The 22,580-nt window shown below is 42.3% G+C and overlaps 1 protein-coding gene across 3 annotated transcripts; it reads right to left on the bottom strand.

Annotated features, from left to right (window-relative positions):
• Positions 1-356: 356 nt before the first annotated feature.
• On the bottom strand, positions 357-20,856 carry MELTF (melanotransferrin). 3 transcript variants are annotated; one of them, XM_074877526.1, is made up of 15 exons: positions 20,731-20,856; positions 18,020-18,174; positions 14,359-14,458; positions 12,686-12,868; positions 12,218-12,374; positions 11,273-11,340; positions 10,339-10,526; positions 9,974-10,154; positions 8,895-9,046; positions 8,391-8,487; positions 7,385-7,579; positions 5,607-5,763; positions 2,853-2,920; positions 2,568-2,755; positions 357-1,746 (listed from the first exon to the last, which is right to left on the bottom strand). In XM_074877526.1, exons 1-15 carry the CDS (start codon positions 20,774-20,776, stop codon positions 1,468-1,470), a joined length of 2,214 nt encoding a protein of 737 aa, XP_074733627.1. In that variant the 5' UTR covers positions 20,777-20,856; the 3' UTR covers positions 357-1,467. The 3 variants fall into 3 exon arrangements, with proteins under 3 accessions (XP_074733627.1, XP_074733626.1, XP_074733625.1); XM_074877525.1 differs by lacking the exon at positions 20,731-20,856 and having other exon boundaries at positions 357-534; positions 1,548-1,746; positions 18,020-18,266; XM_074877524.1 differs by lacking the exon at positions 20,731-20,856 and having other exon boundaries at positions 18,020-18,266.
• Between the last annotated feature and the right edge of the window lie 1,724 nt (positions 20,857-22,580).

Below are 22,580 nucleotides of genomic sequence, written 5' to 3'. Positions count from 1 at the left end.
CCCGGCGCGCATGCGCAGCGCGCTCCGCCCCGCCGCACTGCGGCCCCGCCGCTCCGACAGCCGAATGAAACGCACCTCAAGTCATAGTGATTTAATAACTGACCAAACCCCCAAGAGATAAGGAAAACACCAATACCCGCCTTTGGGTGGCAGTCTGCCAGTAACTGGCTCGGCCCCGTGCCGCTGCGGCAGACGCAGCCCCAACACCTGCAGTACCCGGCAGTGCCGCGTTGTGCCTCTTTCCCTCTTGGCCCAGGGAACCTTGGAGCGAATGAAACGGGGGGGCAGAGCAGCGAGGAGCAAATGTTGATTTCTCAGAACAGTGAGAAAAGGAGTATAGCTACCAGGCCGAAGTCTGGATAAACTGTAATTACTTCTCGTGTTTATTTGTTATTTTCACTTACAGTATTACTATCTGGTTTTACCAGCTTTTTATTACACCGAATGCCTTTTCATCCCAGGATCATGAGGCAGTAGCTGTAGTCAGGAGGACGCTGCCTGCCAGCAGCACAGCAACATTTGGTGTTATTGCAGCTATATGGATAAAAATAAAAACCAAATGCTACAAGCCAGTAGATACAGAAACTGTTAATCAGAAGTGAACTACTTTGTTTCACTAACAGCAAATACAAGTTTCATGCACAGGCATTCAAGATAACCCCATGCAGAAGGAGGACAGCCACAAGTTTCTTGATGGAGACTGCATCAAATTAAAGATCACAGGGCAGACGACATCTCTCTCAAGCACTGAGAGTACTGGTTGTGGAAAGTCAACAAGCTCAGTGGACGCACACATTTGGCTTCGTTCTTTTCCCCTCCAAGTCCCTCTGCCCACCTTCTTTGTCCAATGACTTTGGAGATTGCCCCTAGTTTCTTCTACTGGAAGGTGGAGGACCTTGCCTGTGGCAGAAGCTGTATTCTGGACTGCAGGTCATGTCTCTGTCCACCCTCTGTGCACTTACCTCTTCTGGCAGCAGAGCTCAGGAGAAGCTTGCTCCCAACAAGGGTAGGATGGGATAAGCAGGGATGTAGGAGTCTGAATGTAACCAGCCAGGAGGCCAGAGAGGATTCACTAGACACAGTTTTTGATACTGTCTTCCAAGACACAGAAATTCTTCTACAGGTCAGAAACCCAGTATCCATCTAACAGTACCTGGGAATCCTCCAGCCCAGGGTGGTTCAACATCAGCAAGATGACAAAGACACTCCAGTTTTGGACTGATCTTGTAAACCATGCTGACACTGTATTGCTGGCTTCTGCCCCAAATTCCACCCCATCCATGTGGACAGGCGCTGCTTCCAGCCCCACCCCACTCCCCCGATGAGCAGGTGCTGTTAGCACTTGCCCTGCAAAGAGGCAGGAAGAGGCATTCCAATGTTAGCACAACAGGTTATCCAAACAGCAGCTTATCTGAAGAAAAGGTGTGGTAGGGCAGAGGTGGCCTGGAAGTTGGCATTTGGACCATGCTAGTCCAAACCTTGTATCTGACATAAAATAAGAAGGGGAACGACAGTAGTCATGAGTAGGTATTGTCTTATCTTATTACCTGCCCCAGAACACTGTGGTGTTTGCATCCCTTCAAGGGACTCAATATATTCACTCCCCAGCCACTCTGCATATGTCCTCCTCTCTTCTACTGGCACAATCTCAACAGCAGAATCCTTAAAGATCAAGTTTTTTCCTTGAAAAGTTGAAGAATCAAACATTTTGAATCCATTTCCATTGCTGCTATTTCCAAAGTAATCCTGAAAACAATACATAAATTTCAGTATTTTGCAAGATTAAGTGCCACATTCCTCTCATGCAACATGAAAGACATTAGGAACATTGTTTTGTAGATGAAAAGTGCGTACACAACTGCAGAATCTCTCTGATGTGTTTGCTTTTAGACACTCCAGTAGATTAGATACAGAATTCTGCCATTAGCAATCAAAAGAACAGCATTTGTGATTTTGGTTTTTTAGTTACTATCTGGAAAGAGCTGCATTTTTAAAAAATTTTTCTGTCTAAATATTGTTGTGTAATACAGGGTTGGGCTGCACAGGAGTTACACAAATGACTGAAACTTAGCATGGAGATACTCAGTATTGCTTTTAAACTAGTTAACTTCAGTATTAACCCGAACCTAGCTGTGGCAGCCAGGCATGGTCTGCCTAGATGGTTTACCATACACATGGCTGCAGCATAAATATACCCAGCAACATTCTGTTGCACTCCTAGGAAGATTCCAGGATGGAAAAGTGTTAGCATGTACGCTATTTCTTGTAGACTTCAAAGTCATGCAGTTTGGGAGAACACCTTAAGCTCCAGGAAAATTACCCCTGAAACCAGTGGCTGGGCAAGAAGTTGAAATCCTTTGTGCACCGGGGTGGTTTTACTAGGAGAATTACACGGGTTGTATTTTACCTTCTCTGTCCCACTCCAACAACAGCGCTCTGCACAGCACATGTGCTGCCAGGCCCATGATGCAGGGAACATAGTATGGCAGTATGGTCCTGTTGTCTTTATCTTTGGTCTGTACCAGACCATATGTAACTCCCCCACAGAATAAATGGATTATCAATACCTGGGCTTTGTCCAGCAGTCCGTACAGAGCAAAAATGCTGGTATCTGGGCGAACCATAATGGCCTGAGCTGGCACCTGAGCCAGGTGACATTCAGCAAACTGGGTGACTTCCGCACGGGCACCATTTGGACACAGTAACTGGAAATCACTGGACTTCAAGTTTTGGGCCCAACTATCAGTATTTTTACCTGGAAAAAGAAACTGGTCACTCATTGAATACTTTAGAGCAAAAAGATTTAAGAAAAGTAACTGAATTATAATAAAGAGATATGTAAAACTAAGTACCGTCTGTGTTCTCAAACACTGTCGAGTGCTTGACAAAGGCCACATCCCCAGAGTCCTGTGCCAGGCACCTTTGGGAAATGAGAGATAAAAATTCAATTCAAAGCATCTTTATGTGAACCACATTTTTTCTAATAACCGATAAGTTTAGAATTCATTTTTGCTTACATACATTCCTGCAAACAAATGCACTGGACCCTAAGACAATAAGCAAAAACAGAGAAATGAAGCATCTTGAGAGAAAACCAATGTCTTTGCAAGTTTATTAAAAAAATATTCTGAATTAAGAATTTTAAGAGAGGAATACAGCAGGATTTTTTTTAATTAAAAACAGTGTGAGAAGAAAAAGGCCAGTATTAGATGAGCAAAGAAACACAAAATATGTGACTCAGTGAAGTATTCCCCATCTACTAGCAGCAGCTTTCACTCCTTTTTAAACCATATACAAAGTATATGTCATTAAGACTTTTTTGCCTAAAATCATTCGAGTGCATAGCCAAAGAGTTTATAAAATTCTGCATATGTGCATGTGTGCACACTCACATGTATACTTTGTTTTTCCTCTTCTTTCCAAGTTAGAGTGACCTTGGTGCTTGCACAGACACTGCTTCTACAGCCCTGCACACTGAAGACATCCAGTTGATCTAACTGCAGTTTCTAAGGGTACTCTTCCAGAACTAAGTTCAGTTTCCCCTAATCTTCTGAAGCAGAAGCGGCCCAACATGCCAAGGGCACCCTAAAATCTCCTCCTTTTCTACAAGTGTGGTATCCCATTCCAGAAGGTTTCAGGGCAGAGGTGTAGAACAACACACCTTTATCAGCATTTGCTTCTTCCCATGTTATATCGTGGTGGTGTCTAGTGCACGATACAACAGGTGTCATAGACTGTTAGGAGATTTTTTACTAGGCCTGAAATACGAAGTCAGCAGATAGGATAAATGCATGGCATTTGCTTTAAACAGCAAATAACACAAATAAAATCAACCTCAATTCAGTGAGCTGGGTGAGCTAGCAAAGAGATCTAACTTCCCAGGTATTTTGGGTAGTGTGCGCTTGCATAGGATGGGTGGGTAAGAGAGTTTAGTGGTGGTGTCTTGTAGTTTATTCTACAAGAGTTTTCAAGATGCATTTCCTAAAAGAAGACAATTTAAAGCTGTAACTGAGCACGGTTTATGTAGTACAAAATGTGAGGGGAAGTTATTGCTGGTAACAGTTACCAAAATTACGTATATTCCACATGTACCTAGTTTAACATACGCAGTTATAATCAAAGGTCTTGTCACCACGTGACTGACCCTGTCATGCAGAGAACTGAGGACACAGTAGGTGTTGTTCAGTGCATGCCCCATCAGAAAAGGCTGTTCCAAACAGACGTTTTGGTACTCTGCCCAGTTTAATCTACCCCAAGTAGTGAATTATACACAAACTGAATGACCTCTCATACCTCTAGTCAGGTCAGTCTGAAGATCTGCAGAGCTCAAGGAATCTGGAAATCTGAGGCAGCATTTTAAGCTCATGTCACCCATTCTTCTTTCAGAGAAGATCACCTAAGCATCACAGCCAGACCCATCCCTACCTTGCAGAAGACTGTGACCCTGCATTTTTCACCCAGATCCTAACCTTTTAAAGACCTAAAACTTTCCACTTCACTCAATGAATTAAACATCATCTCTATTAAAAAAAAAAAAAAGAAAAAAGTGATCTCCATATAAAGTTTGGGCTGTATGGGCACTATTATCAAATGCACAACCTTAGAATATGAGCAAGACTCATACAGCCTGTAACAGCATTTGTTGCTTATTCCTTTGGTGACTGGTAGCTAGCTCTGTTAATCTATGAAATACAACAGAGGATCTGGAGTTTGCGTGCAAGGCATGGACCACGGCAAAGCAGCTGGACACAACTACACAGATTTGCAAAAAGTAGTTCTCTAAGTCTAGCACTTCGATATTTACCAGGCAGCTGCTGTTAGTCTCCTCCCCTGAAGGAAACAGACCCCTCACTGCCAGCTCTGTTACATGCACCACTTCCTCAGAGGTGAAGGTCAGGAAAAGGAAGTGCTACACTACTAAGAGTTTCATTGTCTTTGGGTATGGCCCCATATGTAGATCCCTGCTGTTACACAAAGTATTTATTCCATTTTATACTACTTCCCTCTGTATCTTTAACAAATCTTGTTTTCAAGAGGATTTGATATTTGAACATTGACCATAGCTGTTTGTGCTGTTCAGAAACCTACCTTCACATACAGCCACCAATGAGTAGGGACGGTGAAGACCCACTCCTGGCTCCCCCTCACTAGCCTGCCATGCTCAGCATGGACTCACAGCAGCCAGATACTGGCTACTATTTGCCTGCTTCCCTGCTAAAACTCTTTATAGATGACCCAACCATTCAGAGTGGCAGAGTGTCTGTCACACTAAATTAAAGCAAGACTGGAGACCGATGACAATCCACTTGGTCCTCACTCTCTAGGCACCCATTGCTCTGTAAACAGAGACATGGATTTGGCTGATGGTCATCTGGTTGGCTGCAGGCCAGGAAGCTGGCAAAAGGCTTTGACATGATCTAGTGTAATGCCTTATGACGTACCTGTATTGCTGAAGACATCTGGGGACACATGTCCCACTTCATTTATGGCACATGCCATATAACTGAAGCAGCAATATCTGCTTTTTGCTGACTGGGATGGAAAATAGCTCCTCTTTGCACTTTGACAAGCTGACAGACTAAATAACAACCCTATGTATTAATTACCTGAAGGCTCCACTGTAGCTGTAATAACGTTCTTGGCTACTTGCACTGCATTTATTGTTTCCACGATTGTCTCCAATACACAGCTGACAGAGTTTTGATGGGTAGTTGTCCTGTTTAGCTGAAGGCACGCAGCTGGCAGAGAAAAACTCACTCACAGCTGAGAAAAGACAGACAAATCAATATAAGGAGTGAAAAGCGTGAGCTCTTCACAATAAAGGTAGCTACACTGTAGTGAAGTTATAACCAATGCAGGTTTCAGTAGAACACTGGAAACATGAGTTACAACTGCCTTACTGGAATTCACAAACTACAACTTTTAAAATATTTTCAAAGCAACACTTAGCTGCTTATGTAATGAAACCAAAGAGCTTCCTGGGAGATAGGAAATAGGCAAGCAAAATTTGCATCTGGAGTCCTATGGTCACAGATCCTTTGCTTGTTGTGCTACACTGCTCCATTACTAAATAAATGAAAATAAATGTACTGAAATTCAGGACAGGGATACATCATTTACTGCAGTGACATCCCAGAGCTGGAAGTACCACCTAAAGGGGATACAACTGTATAGACAATGTGAGTTTCTGTGACTGTCCTATTATTGATATCTGACTTGGGTCAGTATCCTCAAGCGACAGCTGAGACAGACAGGTGTGAAAGCAGGATTTTCAATATCATATGATAAGCTAAAAGTTGATGAAATACAAAAATCAATGGACTCTTCAAATGCATTTCTGAAAACCGGAATAAACTTTTGCGGTTTGATACACCAGAGGCCAGGGCTGCCACTGAGATGGATCCAGACAGGCCGGAGAAACAGGCTAACAAGAACCTCAAAGTTCAACAATCATAAATGCAGAATCCTGCTTTTAGGATGGAATAAGACCATGAAAGGCTGGGGACTGGCAGGCTGAAAAGCAGCTCTGTAAGAAAAGGACCTGTGGATCCCAGTGGACAACAAGTTGACCAAGAGTCAGCGGCGTGCTTTCGTGCCTATGAAGGCTAACGGCATACTGGGTTGTGTTAGTGGAGCATTCAGGGGAAGAGATTACTCTCCTCTGACATCTGTGCCAAGTTTTGAGCTTCCAGTGTTGGAAAGACATTGATATTCTAGAGCAAATACGGTGGAAGGAGAGTAGAATTCTCAGAGGGCTGGAGCACATGACATACTAGGCTGAGAGCGGGGTTTGGTCAGCCTGGACATAAGACTGTGTATTGCTGTCTTCATTTACCTAGTGGGTTTTTCAAGAAGACAGAGCCAGATCCTTCTCAGAGATGCAGAGCAAAAGGATGAGAAGCAACAGACTGAAGTTACAAGAAGGAAAATTCAGATTAGATACAAGAAAAATATTCTTTATATGAAGGATGGTCAGGCACTAGGATAGGGGTCCAGCAAGGTTGTGTGTAATCTCCATCCTAGGAGTTACTCAAAACCTGCCTGGACATGGCCCTGGGCAGTCTGATCTAACTGGACCTGCTTTGAGCAGTTGGTTGGACTAGATGACCTCCAAAGGTCCCTTCCGACCTAAATTAGCCAATGATTTTGTGATAAAGAGGGAAAGGAATACTTTTGTGTTAGATATAATATTCTCAGTATGACCCCTCCATTAACCTACTCTGGTGACAAACTTAAAATTTCAGATCATTACATTAAAAACACAACACCCCTTCACAAACAGATAAGCTTAATATAGAACTATGAAATATCAAAATTACTTCCCTAATGAAAGTTTATAATTAGACTGTTACTGCATTTTTGACATGTAGTACTGTTGTCTTACCTTGAGGAATATTACAGTCTCTGGTCTTGATAATGCCCCTCTTAATTAGCACACCAATGGGGATATTCCATCCAGCGGTTCTCCCCAGTCCTGTGTGGCAGGACTTCTTCCCTTTCAGGTCACTGATGGTGAATGCATTGGACAGACTTCGTTTCACCAGTGCCACAGCATAGTATGCACTGCTGTTGTCATCCGCTTGCAGAAAAAAACCAAAATGCATTACAGCTTCCTTTAAGCATTCCCACTGCTTAACGATCATCTACAGATCATTACACTTACATGGTGCCAACTTCAACTGCACCAACAATCAGCTAGTCAGGAATTATGAATGTACATGTAATTATTCTTCACTTCTACTACTTCACAATGTTGCATTCACTTATAGCCTGTATACTGGTACTGCTACGCACTTGAACTGAATAACCTAGAACTGAACATGAAAGTGTTCTTGTTAACATTAGCTCTTATAAATACATCCCTCCAAAAAACAACATTTGCGTCGTTAGTGACTTGGCAAAACTGCTTTAAGTAGTTATTTTTATGGGAAAAGTCAAACCTGTATTAAAATTTCTGTGAGTTTTGCAGCATACTGAAATTCTGCCTTAGTGACACAATGCCCACAAGTCCTTTTTTCATCAGACTCTGAAGCAGCCACATTGACAGGAAGAATTTGTTTCTAACTAGAATCTACTGTAATTTCTGTATTTTTGCTTATGTTAAAAATATTTTGATTTTGTGAATACTATTTTTTCCATTGTAAATATTTTTTGAAGAATTGAAAAGACAAATAAAGAGGTACAAGACTCAAAACTGCCACAAACTCACTGTAGGAACTCATCCATCCCATACTTATTTCCTCCTCTGTCAAGACAGGAGGATAGCAATTCTCATTTCCTTTGAAAACAGTTTTCCCAGCAGGGCTAGGGAATAGAAGCTATGCTTTTAGGGCTGTTTTCAAACAACCTAGAAAAATAGGGTCTATATTTATGTTTCCTGACCTTCTTACCAGAGTAACTTTCTCCAGCAGCTGGTACAAGGCCGTATGTCTTCCCAGCTGTGTAAATATCAGCTCCACCCAGAACTACAGCATCACTTTCTTTTTTCTGAAAAATAAAAGTTTGAATTTCTGTAAAAAAACAGCAGATACCTTCCCTGCTACAATGACGACATCTCTAGCATCATACCTGTTGCATCTTGAAGGACAAGTCTGACACTAAAAGAGCAATACACTGCTACAGAAAACCCCCAAAACCTGCATAAAGCATCATCAGTGAAATGAGGACAGGAGATTTCACACATACACACTTGAGCTAGATGGGCAACAATGCCCTCATCACAACTGAATATCATCAGGGTTCAGGCCCATCCATACCATGTGAGCTACAGATCACCTCCTTGAAATCCAGTATTTCTACTGGTCACGTAAGGGCGTATCTCTCTGACCCTACCTACCCAGCAGAGAGCAGCTTGTGTTCATTTGGTTTACTGCACAAGGCTTGTAGCAACCTACCTGGATCAGCTCCATGCACTGCTCCTTTGTCTTGGCTGAAATACACTGAATTGCTGGTTTCAAATTCTTTTTCTTAAAGGCAACGGCCATTTCACCACATTTCCAAATCTCCTCAGTGGATATAACACACCAGTTCAGGCTTTCTGGCAATGCTGCACACAATTGGAAAGCAAATACGACAGTTCACCTTCTTTGTAACAGACAAGGAGGGACACACACTGCCCACTGTCAATACATACCATACAAGATATTAAAAATATTTACTTCTCTGTTTCTCTCCATCTCAGACTTATACCTTATTAGGAACCACAGAGCTCTCCCAATTAGTGGTATGTCCACACTGCAAACCTATCCATAGCAAAGGAACAAGAACTCCTACAATTACAGACCATTAAGTGCAGCCGTAATGTATCAGCCGGGTGGAGCAAAAAACCACCCTGAACACAGGCATCCTCATAGCTGACAGTCACTGAGCAATGCCCAGAAGAGACAAGTCTGGGAGGTGGGGGCTTTGCCACAGCACGGAGCATGTCTGGGAGGCTCAGTTGCCATGATTATTAAGCTTCTAAGGGAGAGATTCTTACAACCTGTGTTTCTGACTGCCAGAATGCACATCGAGTCATTTCTGCATTCTTCCAATAGTACCAAAGACTGTTAATGCTTCAATAAAGAGCAGCTGAGGGTTTCTTCAGCTTCTGGAAGAGATTCTCTGCTAGGAACCCATTCATCCATTCTTTACAGACTACCTGAGGATTTACACAGCAACACATTACTAGCAGGTAAGAAATGGAGTACCAGGTAGCAGCAGCAATGTACCAGATTAATGTCTCACATATAGCAGAAAGGGTGGAAAATGCCTGCACCTTATAACACAAAGTGAGCCAATTTGCACAGGAGAGTATTCTGCAATGTGATACTGTTTCTAGGTCAGAAAGTGACCTTTCTCCATGTTCAAAGATTAGGCTGGCATCTTGCCATAACCCTTCAAGAGTCAGAAGAAAATAAAGCAGAATAAAGATGGTCTCTGTTATCAGCTATCTCTGTTCTTGGTTATGAATAGGAATCTAAAGATAACTTACTGTTGGGGTTGCAGCTCAGGGCTTGCATGGCATGAAGATACTCATCACCCAGCCACGCCTGGTAATTCTGAGCTGTGATTGCAATGAGCTCTGTGGTGGAGTCTCTGAACAGAAGATTCTGGGCACCATAGGCTGCGGAGTCAAACATCTGAAACTTGGTGCCTACCCCATTAAATCTTTGCTGTCATGTTAAAGAAAGAAAAGAAGCACCTGTCACACACCCCTCTACCTGGGATATGTGACATCCCATACCCCTTCAAACCCCACAGAGCTGAAGGTGCCCAGATATCCTGTCTTCAATTCAGCTAGACAGGTGGGAGAACCCCTCTAAAATGCAACGCACTGATGAAAAAATGGTGTCCTACTTGTCCCTGGTTCAGGAGCTGGAAGACAACTGTCCCATCTGTGTCAGGCCGCACAACCACGGCACGAGCTGGGATTCGGGCCAGGTGGCAGGTTCTCCACTCTGTCACATCCGCTGTGTTGCCGTTGCGGCACAGAAGCTGGAAGTCTCGGGAGCGGAGCCGCTGGGCCCACGAAGAAGAACTTCTTCCTGAAATCAGACAGAACATGCTTATGGAACAGACATCAGGTGGGGCTGATGCTTCTGGCTCCATGTGCACATGTAGAGCAGAATACACATCTCCTGAGCATTTCTGAACTATTCCTGACAGTGTATCCCAATGCATCTACATGGTCCTTTAGTCTCATGCCTCTGATAAGACAATAAACAGCTTGTGAGAGAAGACACTTGTGAGACTGCACTGAACTGTACTGGGGTCTGCAGCAGTATCTAGAGCGTCCCTAAGTCTAGGATCACATGCCACATTTTTTTTGTTTTTTTCCCTGTAAATGATGGGCAGACAAGCCCATGATATTCAAGTATTGTTATGCTCAAGGTAGATTTCACTAAGTGCCAGATAGGCCAGGCCACATCTTGTTAACTTCCTGCTAGTCTCTGATGAAATCCCTGGGTAGGCAGGAGCAATGTAACAGCCCAGGTCTGTATAAAACTAAGATTTTAGTGTTGTTTAAGCTCTCTTTCCAGAAGAAGCTTAAGATTCCAATTCTAACCTTTACTAAAACTATCAAGCATTTAAAGAAAAAAAAAAAAAAGGATCACATGGACTCCCTATTTCCTCGTGCTTACATCTGTGAGTGCATCTGTTTTTGCTATTAGAGCATTTTTTGCTGATTCCTCAATTCAAAATAAATCAAACATTTGATATTATTCTGTCATTATAGACACCATACTTCAGACCTTGCAGCCACTATTCAACAAGCCTCTGGATTACTCACCATCTGTATTTTCAGGCACTGTGCTGTGCTTCACAAAAGCGACTTCTCCAGCACCTTCAGCCAAACACCTAATAAATATAAATCCAACCATGAAGACACATCACAAAGCACAGCTCCCATGCGCTGGTCTCTGCCAGCTGACAGCCAGAGGGCTGTATGCAACGATCCAGCAGCCACAGACACTGACCTATTTCCTTGTGCTGGGAGTTTTGCTCAAGGCAGAGACTAGTGGCTGTTAGAGCATGAAGTAAACTATCACTGTCATTTGGTGAACATGGACAACATGTTCAGTGCTGCCTGGGACAAACACCATGACCTTCTTTGTCCAGGAGAGTTCTCCATCTAAGGCAGTCATACAATCCTTTGGGGAATACACAGAGAGGAGCAAGTGTTTCACACAAGCAAATTCTGCCCTTGCTCGGTAAATGCTGTTACCCAGGGACTGGGAACTGAAACACAGCACACAGACAGGAGGAAGGAAAATAAGGGAAGGATTGGTGTGCAAAAATGGAGGGCAGAGTAGCTCAGTAATTCAGTGCAGCTGAGGTGGGGTGACGGAAATAACTGAGCAGGGCGGCAGTTCAGCTCTCGGACTCCAAGGGTCATCAGGTTTTACTGGGAAAGATACAACCTGCAGAAACAAACACTCGGACTTGTATTAACACCTGCTGGACAAAGCAAACAGCAGTGGGATTTCCCTGCCCAGTGTAAGTGCTGTATATCCATTTGGTTTTAATACTCGGGTATTAATACCTGAAATAGTGGGTTTAGAATTACTTTTGTTCAGTCTCTAGGTTTAAAGCATGGTTGTCCTAACACAATAGCAGATTTTCTAACAAGATCAACTGGAAGTTCTCTGGCTTCAATTTCCTGTCAGTGAGGCCTGGACACATGGCTGTGGATAGACCATAGCGATAAAAAAATTGACAGAGCCATGAGTTTTACCTGAAAGCCCCACTGTAGTCATAGTATCGCTCTTGGGAACTTCGTTTGCATTTGTTCTGCCCAGCCGAATCCCCTTTGCAGAGATGACAGAGGGATTTGGGATAATTTGCACCATTTGCTCCAGGAACACAGCTTGCATTGAAATAGTCACTTACAGCTAAATGTGAAATAAGAATGAGAAATTTTTAGCAATGCATCAGCAAGATCCTACAATCTCATCTACACAGTACATCTCTAAAAACATCTAGAAGGGATAAGTCATTTTGTTCTTAAAAGACGGTTTCCAAGTTTAAAAAAACCCCTGCAGTCTTCATCAGACCTACATTAGGTCTATTCCATCTTACAAGGAGCATCAAAACCAAGGAACAAAACAGTAGCTAGAACCACACATTTCTGTCCACACACAGGGTTGCAAGACCATACAGAAAGGCACTGGTGAAGAACAGATCTTTGCCCTGTAACTCTTACCTTTCGGAAGGTCACACCCCATCGCTGCCAGGCGCCCGCTCTCAATTAGATAGCCCACCGGCACATCCCAGCCTGCAGTTCTGTTGATGCCTGTGTGACATGAACTGACACCCTTCAAGCTGTTGATGGTGATGTTGGAGCTCTTCCTTACCACAGCCACGGCATAATAGGAAGTTCCAATCTCTGCTCACAGGAAGAAAGAGAAGCAACCAAAGTAGTCTCGCAGCAGCATTACAGTGAGATACCCTGATTTGTGGCCTCTTCTGTCTCCCCTACCCACAGGCAAGTCACATTGTTCACATCCTTAGTGAGAACCTGCTGGAGTGAATGTCCTCCATTATCTTTTCAGTGTGAAATGTCTCAGTTAAAGGCCACAGGCAATCTGCCCTAACTTTTAAGGTCACCCTGCTTTGAAAGGGAGGTGGGATGAAAGACATCCAGAGGTTCCTTCCAAGAAGAAAATTTCTCTGTCTCTAAATATATTTGGATTGAATTGATTACTATAATTAATAGTAAAATAATTAATAGTAATAAGTAGTTATAATTAATAGTAAAAAAATGTATTCCCCAGTTGTCTACTAATTTGATCTTAATTTAGACACAGCATAGCAAGTTGATGTCACTGGAGCATCATAGCTGATTTCATTCTCTTTGTTTTACAGTTTGATATAACTCATACAGTCAAGAGTTTAGGGTCTGAAGTGACCATAAAGACATTCAATCTCACTTTATTTAGATTTATTTATTTATTATTTAGATTTATCTATTTATTTAGAAATCATTAAATTTCATTCACTTCTCTCTGATTTAAGCTCAAAACCTGATTAACGGAGATAGCCAGCCTCTGGATCATGAGGCCCATTTAGTTTTGAGAATCTGAAGCTCAGTTTCCGCACCAGAGTTACGATGTGGTTAATGGAGGAGGTGGGGGGCTGCTGCAGGTGATCCAAGTCCCTGCAGGCTGAGCCCAACAGGCACTTCTAAGGATGCCTCAGCCAGATCACACTAAGACCCAGCTGCAAACAAAATCCAGCTCCATCTCACGACAAAGTGGTGGGGCACCAGTGCCTGCAGACTGCTTCCAGAGCTGTTTCTTCCCTTGGGACTCTGAAAGTTATGGGGGACATCTTCCAGCTCTGAACTGCACAAACATATTGATGCTGAGCCCTTAGTTAGGATGACAAGTCACCACTGAATTACCATCTCTGTCTTGAAAGAAACTTGAAGCTTAAGGACACCCAGATAAGGAGCAGAATCTATCACTTCCTTTCTTCCAGCAGGTAATCATATACACTATTAAAAATAAAATCTAATTACTCTAATTTATGGGATTGAGAGACAAACCTAATCACAATTTATGCTTTGCAATTCATTAATTTATCTGCAAAGTATGGAACAGAGAAGAGAGTAAGCAGTGAGACAGTACAAAAAAAAAAAAAAAAGGCAAAACAAAAAACAACCCAACATACCTATTACAGAAGTGGCTATTTTGACCTAACTGTTTCAGGACAGACTCTTTCCCCCACACATCCTGCTACAAGCAAGAACATCCAACAGGGAACCTGACCATGACCTACTGTTTAGAATCTTCAAGAGGAGGACCCCAAAATAAAATGGAAACAGTAAAAACGCATAAGAAAAAGTTCATATTAAGTAATCTAAAAGTTATTTACCTTGATCATATACTTCCCCAACCACAGGTTTCAGACCATGCTCTTTTCCAGCCTGGTAAATCGAACGGCCGTCCAGTGTCACTGCATCTGCCAAATCATCCTGTGCAGACACAAGGGCAGAATACATGTTGAAGCTTAAGTATCAGTACTTCTCAACAGCCAGAGGCAGAGTACCCATGGATTTAGGAGAAGAGGCCCTTTAATCTGCATTTGTGAGTTTTCTCCAAAAAGTTCTTTTAAAGGCACTCAAATTTCTGAAGAACAATTACCAAGAGGGATTTTAGAACTTCAAAACCACTTTCATTCAGAAATAATGCAGAAACCAGCCCTGGACCATGATGGCCTGACTAGTCTTCATAGTCCAAAGGAATCTTAGAAATGAATCCTGCAGCCCTGTGACGAACTTTAAGGCCATTCAATTTGGAGTTTCATTCATCTCTATAGCTAGTGCTTCATAAAAGCTTGAAGATTTAAATATTTTTGAGGTTATACACATATAGTTTGAAGTAATGTCTTCTGAGGCCGCAAAATCGGAATGGCAAAGTGTACTCAAAAGCAACCTTAAAGCATGCTGGCTTGTACCTCAGCAAACAGCCACACATTTTGGGAGAGGGGAAGCAGATGGCAGTGCATTTTGGGGAAAGCATCTAAAAAGACTGTCCAAAGTGGGGAATACAAATCTGGGGCATCCATGGCTGGGAAGGTGCTCAAGAACACTGTATCTTTTCAGCTGACTTTATAGTCAAGCTGGCTGGAATCCTGCTACAGATGCAGGATTGCTCTGGATAGCACAGGATAGGACTTCCCACAGCAGCCAGGACTAGAGAACTGCTACACACACCTCTCATCAGCTGAACCTGGCTCTGTGTACTGAACCTACTGGAAGCCAGGAGAGGGCATCTTGCAAAGAGACAAGATACTGCTGAGAAAATAATTAGCAGCTTGACATTTTGCATTTCTAAGCTGATTCCAGGTTTCTTATCAGTTTGCTTAACCTCTGATTCAGCACTGGAGGGGGTAATTTAGTTTCTCATCCCCTGGCAGTTTGCTGAGCATTGGTTAGGGTAGGGCTAGGACTATGCTGCCTAATATAACACAGCAATTTCCCACAGGCTGAGCCACATAAAAAACTTGAAAAAATTTTAAGGGATCATGTGAAAGCATAGATAATACAACGACGTTGACACCTAAATCAGACTTGAAGTTGCCATGTAATTTGAAATATTTATTTGGCTCAAGGGAGAAAAAAAAGATATTAATTAACTGAAACAACAGATGTCCTGAGAGTTGCTTCTCATGAATGAGAGCTGAACAAAGCTCCAAGGGAACATGGAGAGGAGTTGGGGTTTGGAGATATTTGGATTTTAAAGAATGGACACAATCTTTCTGGAATAACCAGATCTGATATTCCACTGGTGAGAGCCAAAGCACAGAACGACACTTCAGGAATCAAATATGGCCTTGTTGTTTAGAAGGGACACCTGACAGTGAGAGGAAGAAGAGGAGGTGGGAGTTACAAGGACCTTACCCTCAGGGAGAATGAGCCTCTAGAATTGGTGGTGGACAGTAAACAGAGCAGATAAAATGGGAAGGACTGGCCACAGAAGACAAGGACTGTATTATGTGGACATATTTCCATGTGAGATAGCACTGTACTGAGGGGAAAGCTGAGGCTTTAAGCTCTGTTTAGGAGAAGAGCCTCCTGTCAATAGCTTGTGTATAAATTAACAGAACAAGACAAAAAAAATGCCTATTGTTGTACGTGATGTGAAGTAGTTCACAGGCTACAGACCTTTCCTTTAAACACATACAATCACTGCTGAGGTGGCATATCAGCAACAGTGTGGGCATTTTAATTTTTTTTGTTGCAAGCATTTGCCAATACATTTAGTAAAAGCATGGGATTATTCCACGTATGATTTTTTGGTAAGTATATGTGCGATGGTAATACCCTGGTTAATTATTTTCAGAGGGACCTCATTCCTGTGTGTCACAACCTTTGAGAATTACCTACAGAAGTGTTTAAAGACCTGCTGAAGAATAGCTGTGGTCACATTAAATATTATCAGGTTCCCTAGTTTAATATGGAGACATTTCTCAATTTTTAAACACCTTCAAAGAAAAAGGTTTTTTACTTTATCCATGTGCTAACACATTCACAGGACTAAGTCCAAGTTACATAGTGTTATAAAACTGCGTATCTCTGCCTCTTCAGCCATTGCGTCCCGCTCCCTTTTTGGCCTCAGAGAGCAGAGTTCAGTGTAGATGTGGACTCAGGGCTTCCACACAGAGTTGGCCAGCTTGAACATTTAGTAGATTATTAGCACAAGACAAAAAGGTCTCAAGGACCAAGCCTCATCAGAAGCCTTAAAGTGAAGAGTCATTTTATCAGAATGCTACTTACTCACGCTATCTGCCTGCAGGTTTCTGAGTTCAGCTAATCAAGTTTTATTGGAATCCAAGGCTTTAGATAGGTACCTGCTGCTTGCAATGGCTTAAAAATGCAATTCTCTGTGCACTGTATTTCAGAAACAGACACTCATCAGCCCTTTTAATAACCTGCTTTGCAGAGTCTAACAGACCCCTCTATGGAATGCAGCAATGAGCCAAGCACCTTCAGGAAGATCTGGCATTAGAAAGTATTCCCTGTCTAATCCCAAGGTAAGAGCCACATATGTATCAATATCTACTCCTAACATTCTTCAATACAATCTTGATTCCTTCGCTCAAGAACAGTATTTATCAAGAGGCAATGTGGTAGTTTTAGCAGTCAGACAACTCTTCTGCTTCATTACAAGATACCAATTTCTGAATCTTCCTCCTTTTTTCTGGTCACACAACCACCTGACTCATCTCCCTTCAAACTACTCTGCTGGGCCTCATTTCCTGGCTCTGAACCTCTTGTCCTTGACAGGCTGCATCTCTTCCACAAATTGATTTTTTGGGCATGCCTACACACGATACATACGGTCATCGACAACAACCTCCACAATTCCTCCAATATCCACTTGTTGCCCCCCATCCCCTCCTAAGGAGGGAATTATTTTCCATACATCATTGTGCAAAGTCACATGTTTACAGTCTTTGAAACCTCCCCCAAAGCTCCTTTTGGAAACTGAGCATGCTCTGGGCAGCTGCTCACCCTACTTGCTGCTGTGTACTGGGAGATCTGGTTTGGCTTTACACTCATCTCATCTGTATACACAGCAGTTTCCATGATGGGACCCTGAAATGGGAGTTTGATCCAGAGTTTATCGAAATACTATCTACTTAACAGGCTCAGCAGCACAGGTTTAACTAGCGTTTGCATCTTATGGCTTCATCCTTTCTTAAATATCTGCTAAATAAATCTGACAATTCCCAAATCAAAGATTTTGGGAGGAAATATTCAAGACCTTTGCTGTGTTCCTAATGACTGGCCATACATGACTAGCCAAATAGATGACACGGGGACATTCTGACATTCAGGTTTATATGTATACCTTTATGACTCTTTAAAAAATATATGCATTGATCTTTCAGAGACATGAATGCCAGGAAGCATACAGTCAGCTGCCTGGATCATCAGACACTCACCACAGAGCTGTGTACATTGCCACTGGATTATTATTAGGCACATGGGTAAATTAAATCGATGACACTGCTGTCACTCACAACTCACCTTGATCATCTGTGTACAGTTAGCAGCTGACGCCCCCTCTGTACACTCCAGAGGGGGAAGGATGCCGGCCCTACCAAAGGCCTTACTCATGTCATTACACTTGGAAAGTTCTTGCTCAGAGACAGTGCACCACCGGATACGTTCCAGGCTGAGAGCTGCAAACACAATACCAAGAGAAAATATTATAAAACACATCAGTGCCTTTGTAACAGAGCTTACCATTTAAAGGTTCCCAAAGAGCCAACCTTTTATTCTGTTCCTCCTCCCAAACAGAAAGAAATCAGGGCTCTTTCAACAGTGAGTCTTTAGAGACGGTTCCACCTTCATTCAGATTATCATGAATACTGAAGTTTTTTGGACTGGAAATGGGATAGGCTCAGACTCAGATACTGAAACTCAATGGCATCTGTTTCTGACATAAATGACCACAGAATAGGGCAGGGCATCCAGCCTATTCTTAAAACCTTGCAGAATACATCATCTTTCTCAAGCCAAAAGCGTTTAAAATTAATGTTTAAAATGATACGCTACAAAACCAAAGAGACTGTCCCAAAGACAACACTGTCTCAAGCATTGCTAGTTAGTACCTGGAGTCCTGCCACAGTCCTTTTTGGTCTGGATTAAAAAAAGTTGATCTTAGGTGCTCAAGAGCCTTGCTGCTAGGCTTATTATGAAAACTAAAAAAGTAAACTTCAAAACACTCTTACATAAGAGGCTGTTTCCACAGTCACGAAAAGGGGCAGGCAGTTCCATGAATGAAAAGACTCAAGCTTAGTAGTGGAGATTCCATTAATCAGTGAAGAAAGGTGTCTTTCAGCAGGCCCAAATGCTACCCTACTGAGCACCAAAGCTACAAACACTTTGTTGCTTTTGTAAGAATATGTAATCATGTGCAAATGGTGCAGCTGTACATAAAACGCATATGCAAGTATGGCTTATGCCGATAAACAAGCAGAGATCATTTTTGTAAGCAGGGGGCACCACAATCCATTGCTTTTCTACAATTCTGACTTTTTAAGTTGGAAACTGCTCTAAGTTATTTGTCATGTGGTTTTCTAAAAACTCTAACTGGCCCTCTTCTTACTCACCACTGTCATGAAGCTAAGATACCACACCTAACTTTGCAAGTTAAAATTACTCCACTAGTGCTCAGTAGTAGCCATGCACGTTTTCTGACCTTGTGGCTGCAGACTAAACAAGATCATGGATGCCATAAAGCTTGTTTTGCACCCGATACTGAAACAGAGGGTTTGGATGCTGTTCCACTCAACTCAAGAGCCAACTCTACTGCTGTCAACAAACATGAAGTCAGACTTGGAAAGCTTACAGAAGTTTTCATGGCAGTATGTGCTAGTAGAGGGATAAACAACTGCCCACCTCTGAGTTGCAGGAATTCTGAGAACCAAGATCATTAGAAAAAAGGTACAAGAAGGTCATGGTAAAAAGGCACCTCACAGAAACTTAACATCTACCTCATCTACCTAGATGAAATTTTCAACATTAATTTCTTGGTGCAGGAGGAAGAACCTCCGTTTTCATTGATAAAGGAAGGGGTTTGCATTTTTCTTCTCCTAAACACAAGCAAATGGAAATTAAGTTGGGTTCTCAGCATCTCAGTACACATAGCTAAGTGCCATTCTTCAGCCTCAGCAGTCTGGTTTTAGATATAAACACACAGGAAAATGCATGAATTGTATGACAGAATCATTAGCCATATACACCTGAAACAAAAGTCATTTGGCTCTGTATTTCAGCCAAAACAGTGAAACAGCATGAATCTATTGCTTTTTTCCTCACTCATCTAAAAGAGGTCATTAATTTGTCCCTTTCCAAAATGCTGAACTTTGTTGTTACAGGAAAGCCAGGTCCTGGGCAATTTCCCGTTTCCTTCCTTACAAGTTAACCCATCTGAAGTGGGCTTGGGCACAGACAAAGTCTGTAGTTAGCCTCTCTTCCAACTGCCAACCAAGAACACCTTAAAACAGCAGGTCAGTCTCTGAACCCAAGTTTATTCACAGTTTTGGCCCTTCTGTATATCTGTAGATATACATAAAGCATCAACTGCAGGAGCTGGCAATTTCCATCTGAAATACACTCAGGGTCCTAAACAGACATATAACTTTATCACTAGCAAACATCCAATTAACTCCTTTGCTGAAAGTAACAGCACTACATTGTGTAACATCAAATGGCTAATACAGATACTAATACACTATCAAGGACTTTCAACAGAAACAATGTAAAAAAAAATTTAAAAAAGAGAATAAACTAGGATAATTTCTTTTTGAGGAATTGCAGAGCGCTTCAGAAACAGCATCTGCACCTCCGGTGAAATTAAAAGCTTTCACCATTAGAATTTGGGAATGACAGGAGAAAGCCAACATGTCACACAGAGCGTGACAAGTGGAATAAGGCAATTACTTTTATTTTTACAAAATAAGTGTCATAGAACTGTTCACACTTGTGAGAAACAGACACGACTGAACCAGATTCAGCGCTGAGAAAACACAACATTTGACACCAATGAGTCAAGACACATACATGGTGTTCAAACCAGCTTTTTCTACTCCTTTTCTATTTTTTCTATCCCTTTTCCTGACCACATGAGATTGGTTCTGAAATAGTTGTAGTTTCCCTCTGCTCTCTCACATCACATATAAGTCAACCCCAAAGACACCAGGGCACAGCAAAAGGTTTTGGAGGACACTTACCAGCATGAAAGAAGAGAAGATAGAAGAGATTTCTGGAGCTCTTCATGGTGAAAATATTGGCATTTGTGTTTTTTCCAGCCTTCAGAACCCCCAGAGATCAAGGCTTCTGCAAGTGTGCTCTTCCCAGCCTGCTCTCTGGTGAGAATCAGCAACATCCAATTGCAGGTGCACTTTGTTCAACCATTTATCTTGCTTACCTCTGCACACGTCAGCTCATAATGACTATAGTGAAAAAAACCCTACCTCTCTTCATGCCGCCTCTACACTTGCAAAAAAATTCAGACTAGGACATTGCAAAATATCTGAGGCACCATGAGGTTGTTACTGCTTTAGCACCACCTATCGACTTCGATAAGCAGCTACACACTGACTCATAGGGGTAAGGCAGGGCTGTGTAAAGAAATCCTCATTTTAAGTATTTTACGTTCTGCGTATTCCCTGTGTGTTGGGGCTCAGGGAGCAAAAGTCCATGCAAGTCAAGCACTTTATCTGACAGAGCTGACGGTCACTTTTTTTGCCACATTCTCAGCATTGTCATGAATTCCATAAAGCCATAAGAAGAAACCCAGGCCTTTACAATAGTGAAGCCTGTACACTCTACAGGTGGTACAGTGCGTGCAAAGTGCACATCTCCTGAAATTTAATAGCAAGTGCTATGAAACTGCTGAAGTAGTTCGATTTTTTTAAGTCTTTAGAGAAGGCCCAGAAAGGCTCCTCTCTCCCCAAAAGAGTAAAAACTCTGCTGACAATAGTTCTGCTAAAAGCTGCTGTGAGTAGCTTTCACAGAGCAACACTCACTTATGCTGCCCTTTTCTTCATTTCTCATTAGTCAATGAACTGCAGCCGCCTGTACCGCTTTGTTTAGATAAAAGCCATTTAATGCCACTTTGCTTTGCTCTGCTGACTGCCATTTCTCAGCTCAGCACCCAGCCACCAGAAAAAGAACTGCTGTGTACTGCCATGAAGCCCCATGCACACCTTTACCACCTTCTACTGAGAGCATGCAGGAACAACACAACCCTACGCATCCTTCAGACAGTCTATACATCCAGGAATGTTGCACGGTTGCTTTCAGGAGTTAGTTACCTAGCTACTTGACTGCAATTCGGCCAGGCTGCTAGCTTTAACACCTACTAGCACCTGTAAGACAACAGCTGAGTTTAAGTCAATTAATTGCTATTTCAAGTTTAGAACTTAAACAAAATAGATTATGACCCCTCTAGACCTTCTTAAACAAAACCTTATGGCCAAACTCTGATTCTTGGCTGCCCAGACCATCTGGAATTAGTCGTTCCTTTGTTGTCTAAAGTGCTAAAGAATGACCTGGCACCACTGGAGTCCTTCAAATTTCTGGAAAGATCCATTACTGGGATCCCTCCTGTGCCTTTCCCACTGGCTGGATTAACCTCTGAAGCCCTCTGATGCCTGCAGCAAGGCTTACATACACACACAGATGAGAAGACTGATGCACAGTCCTAGCACCAGTTGCTTAAGCCTGCAAGGGTAAGATTAATAGGAAATTAATTTGGTACCAGGCCTCTCCTGTGGTTCTTCTGATCTTCAGAAGGTAGAAGAGAGCCTTTTTCTACAGGAGGCCTATTCTGAATGCAACCCCCTCTAAACCATCACACAAGCACAGTTCATGATAATTTAGCTCTTTTCCTATTTTATTCACAACTCTATGAATATCTATGCTTTAAGGAGTTATTAAATTTCTTAACCTAATTTTCAGCACAATTTAGCAAAAATGCCCACCAAGGAAATTATTAATATAACTTAAAATAATAACAGAGAGCAGCAAATACTTCACCAAGCATGCTTCTGTATAGCAGTTACAAATAGTTGGGTTA

Source organism: Strix uralensis, chromosome 9 (genome assembly GCF_047716275.1).
Source record: "Strix uralensis isolate ZFMK-TIS-50842 chromosome 9, bStrUra1, whole genome shotgun sequence".
NCBI classification, from domain to species: domain Eukaryota; kingdom Metazoa; phylum Chordata; class Aves; order Strigiformes; family Strigidae; genus Strix; species Strix uralensis.
The sequence above is the reverse complement of the archived record's forward strand: the minus strand, read 5'-3'. Positions and strand labels throughout refer to the sequence as shown.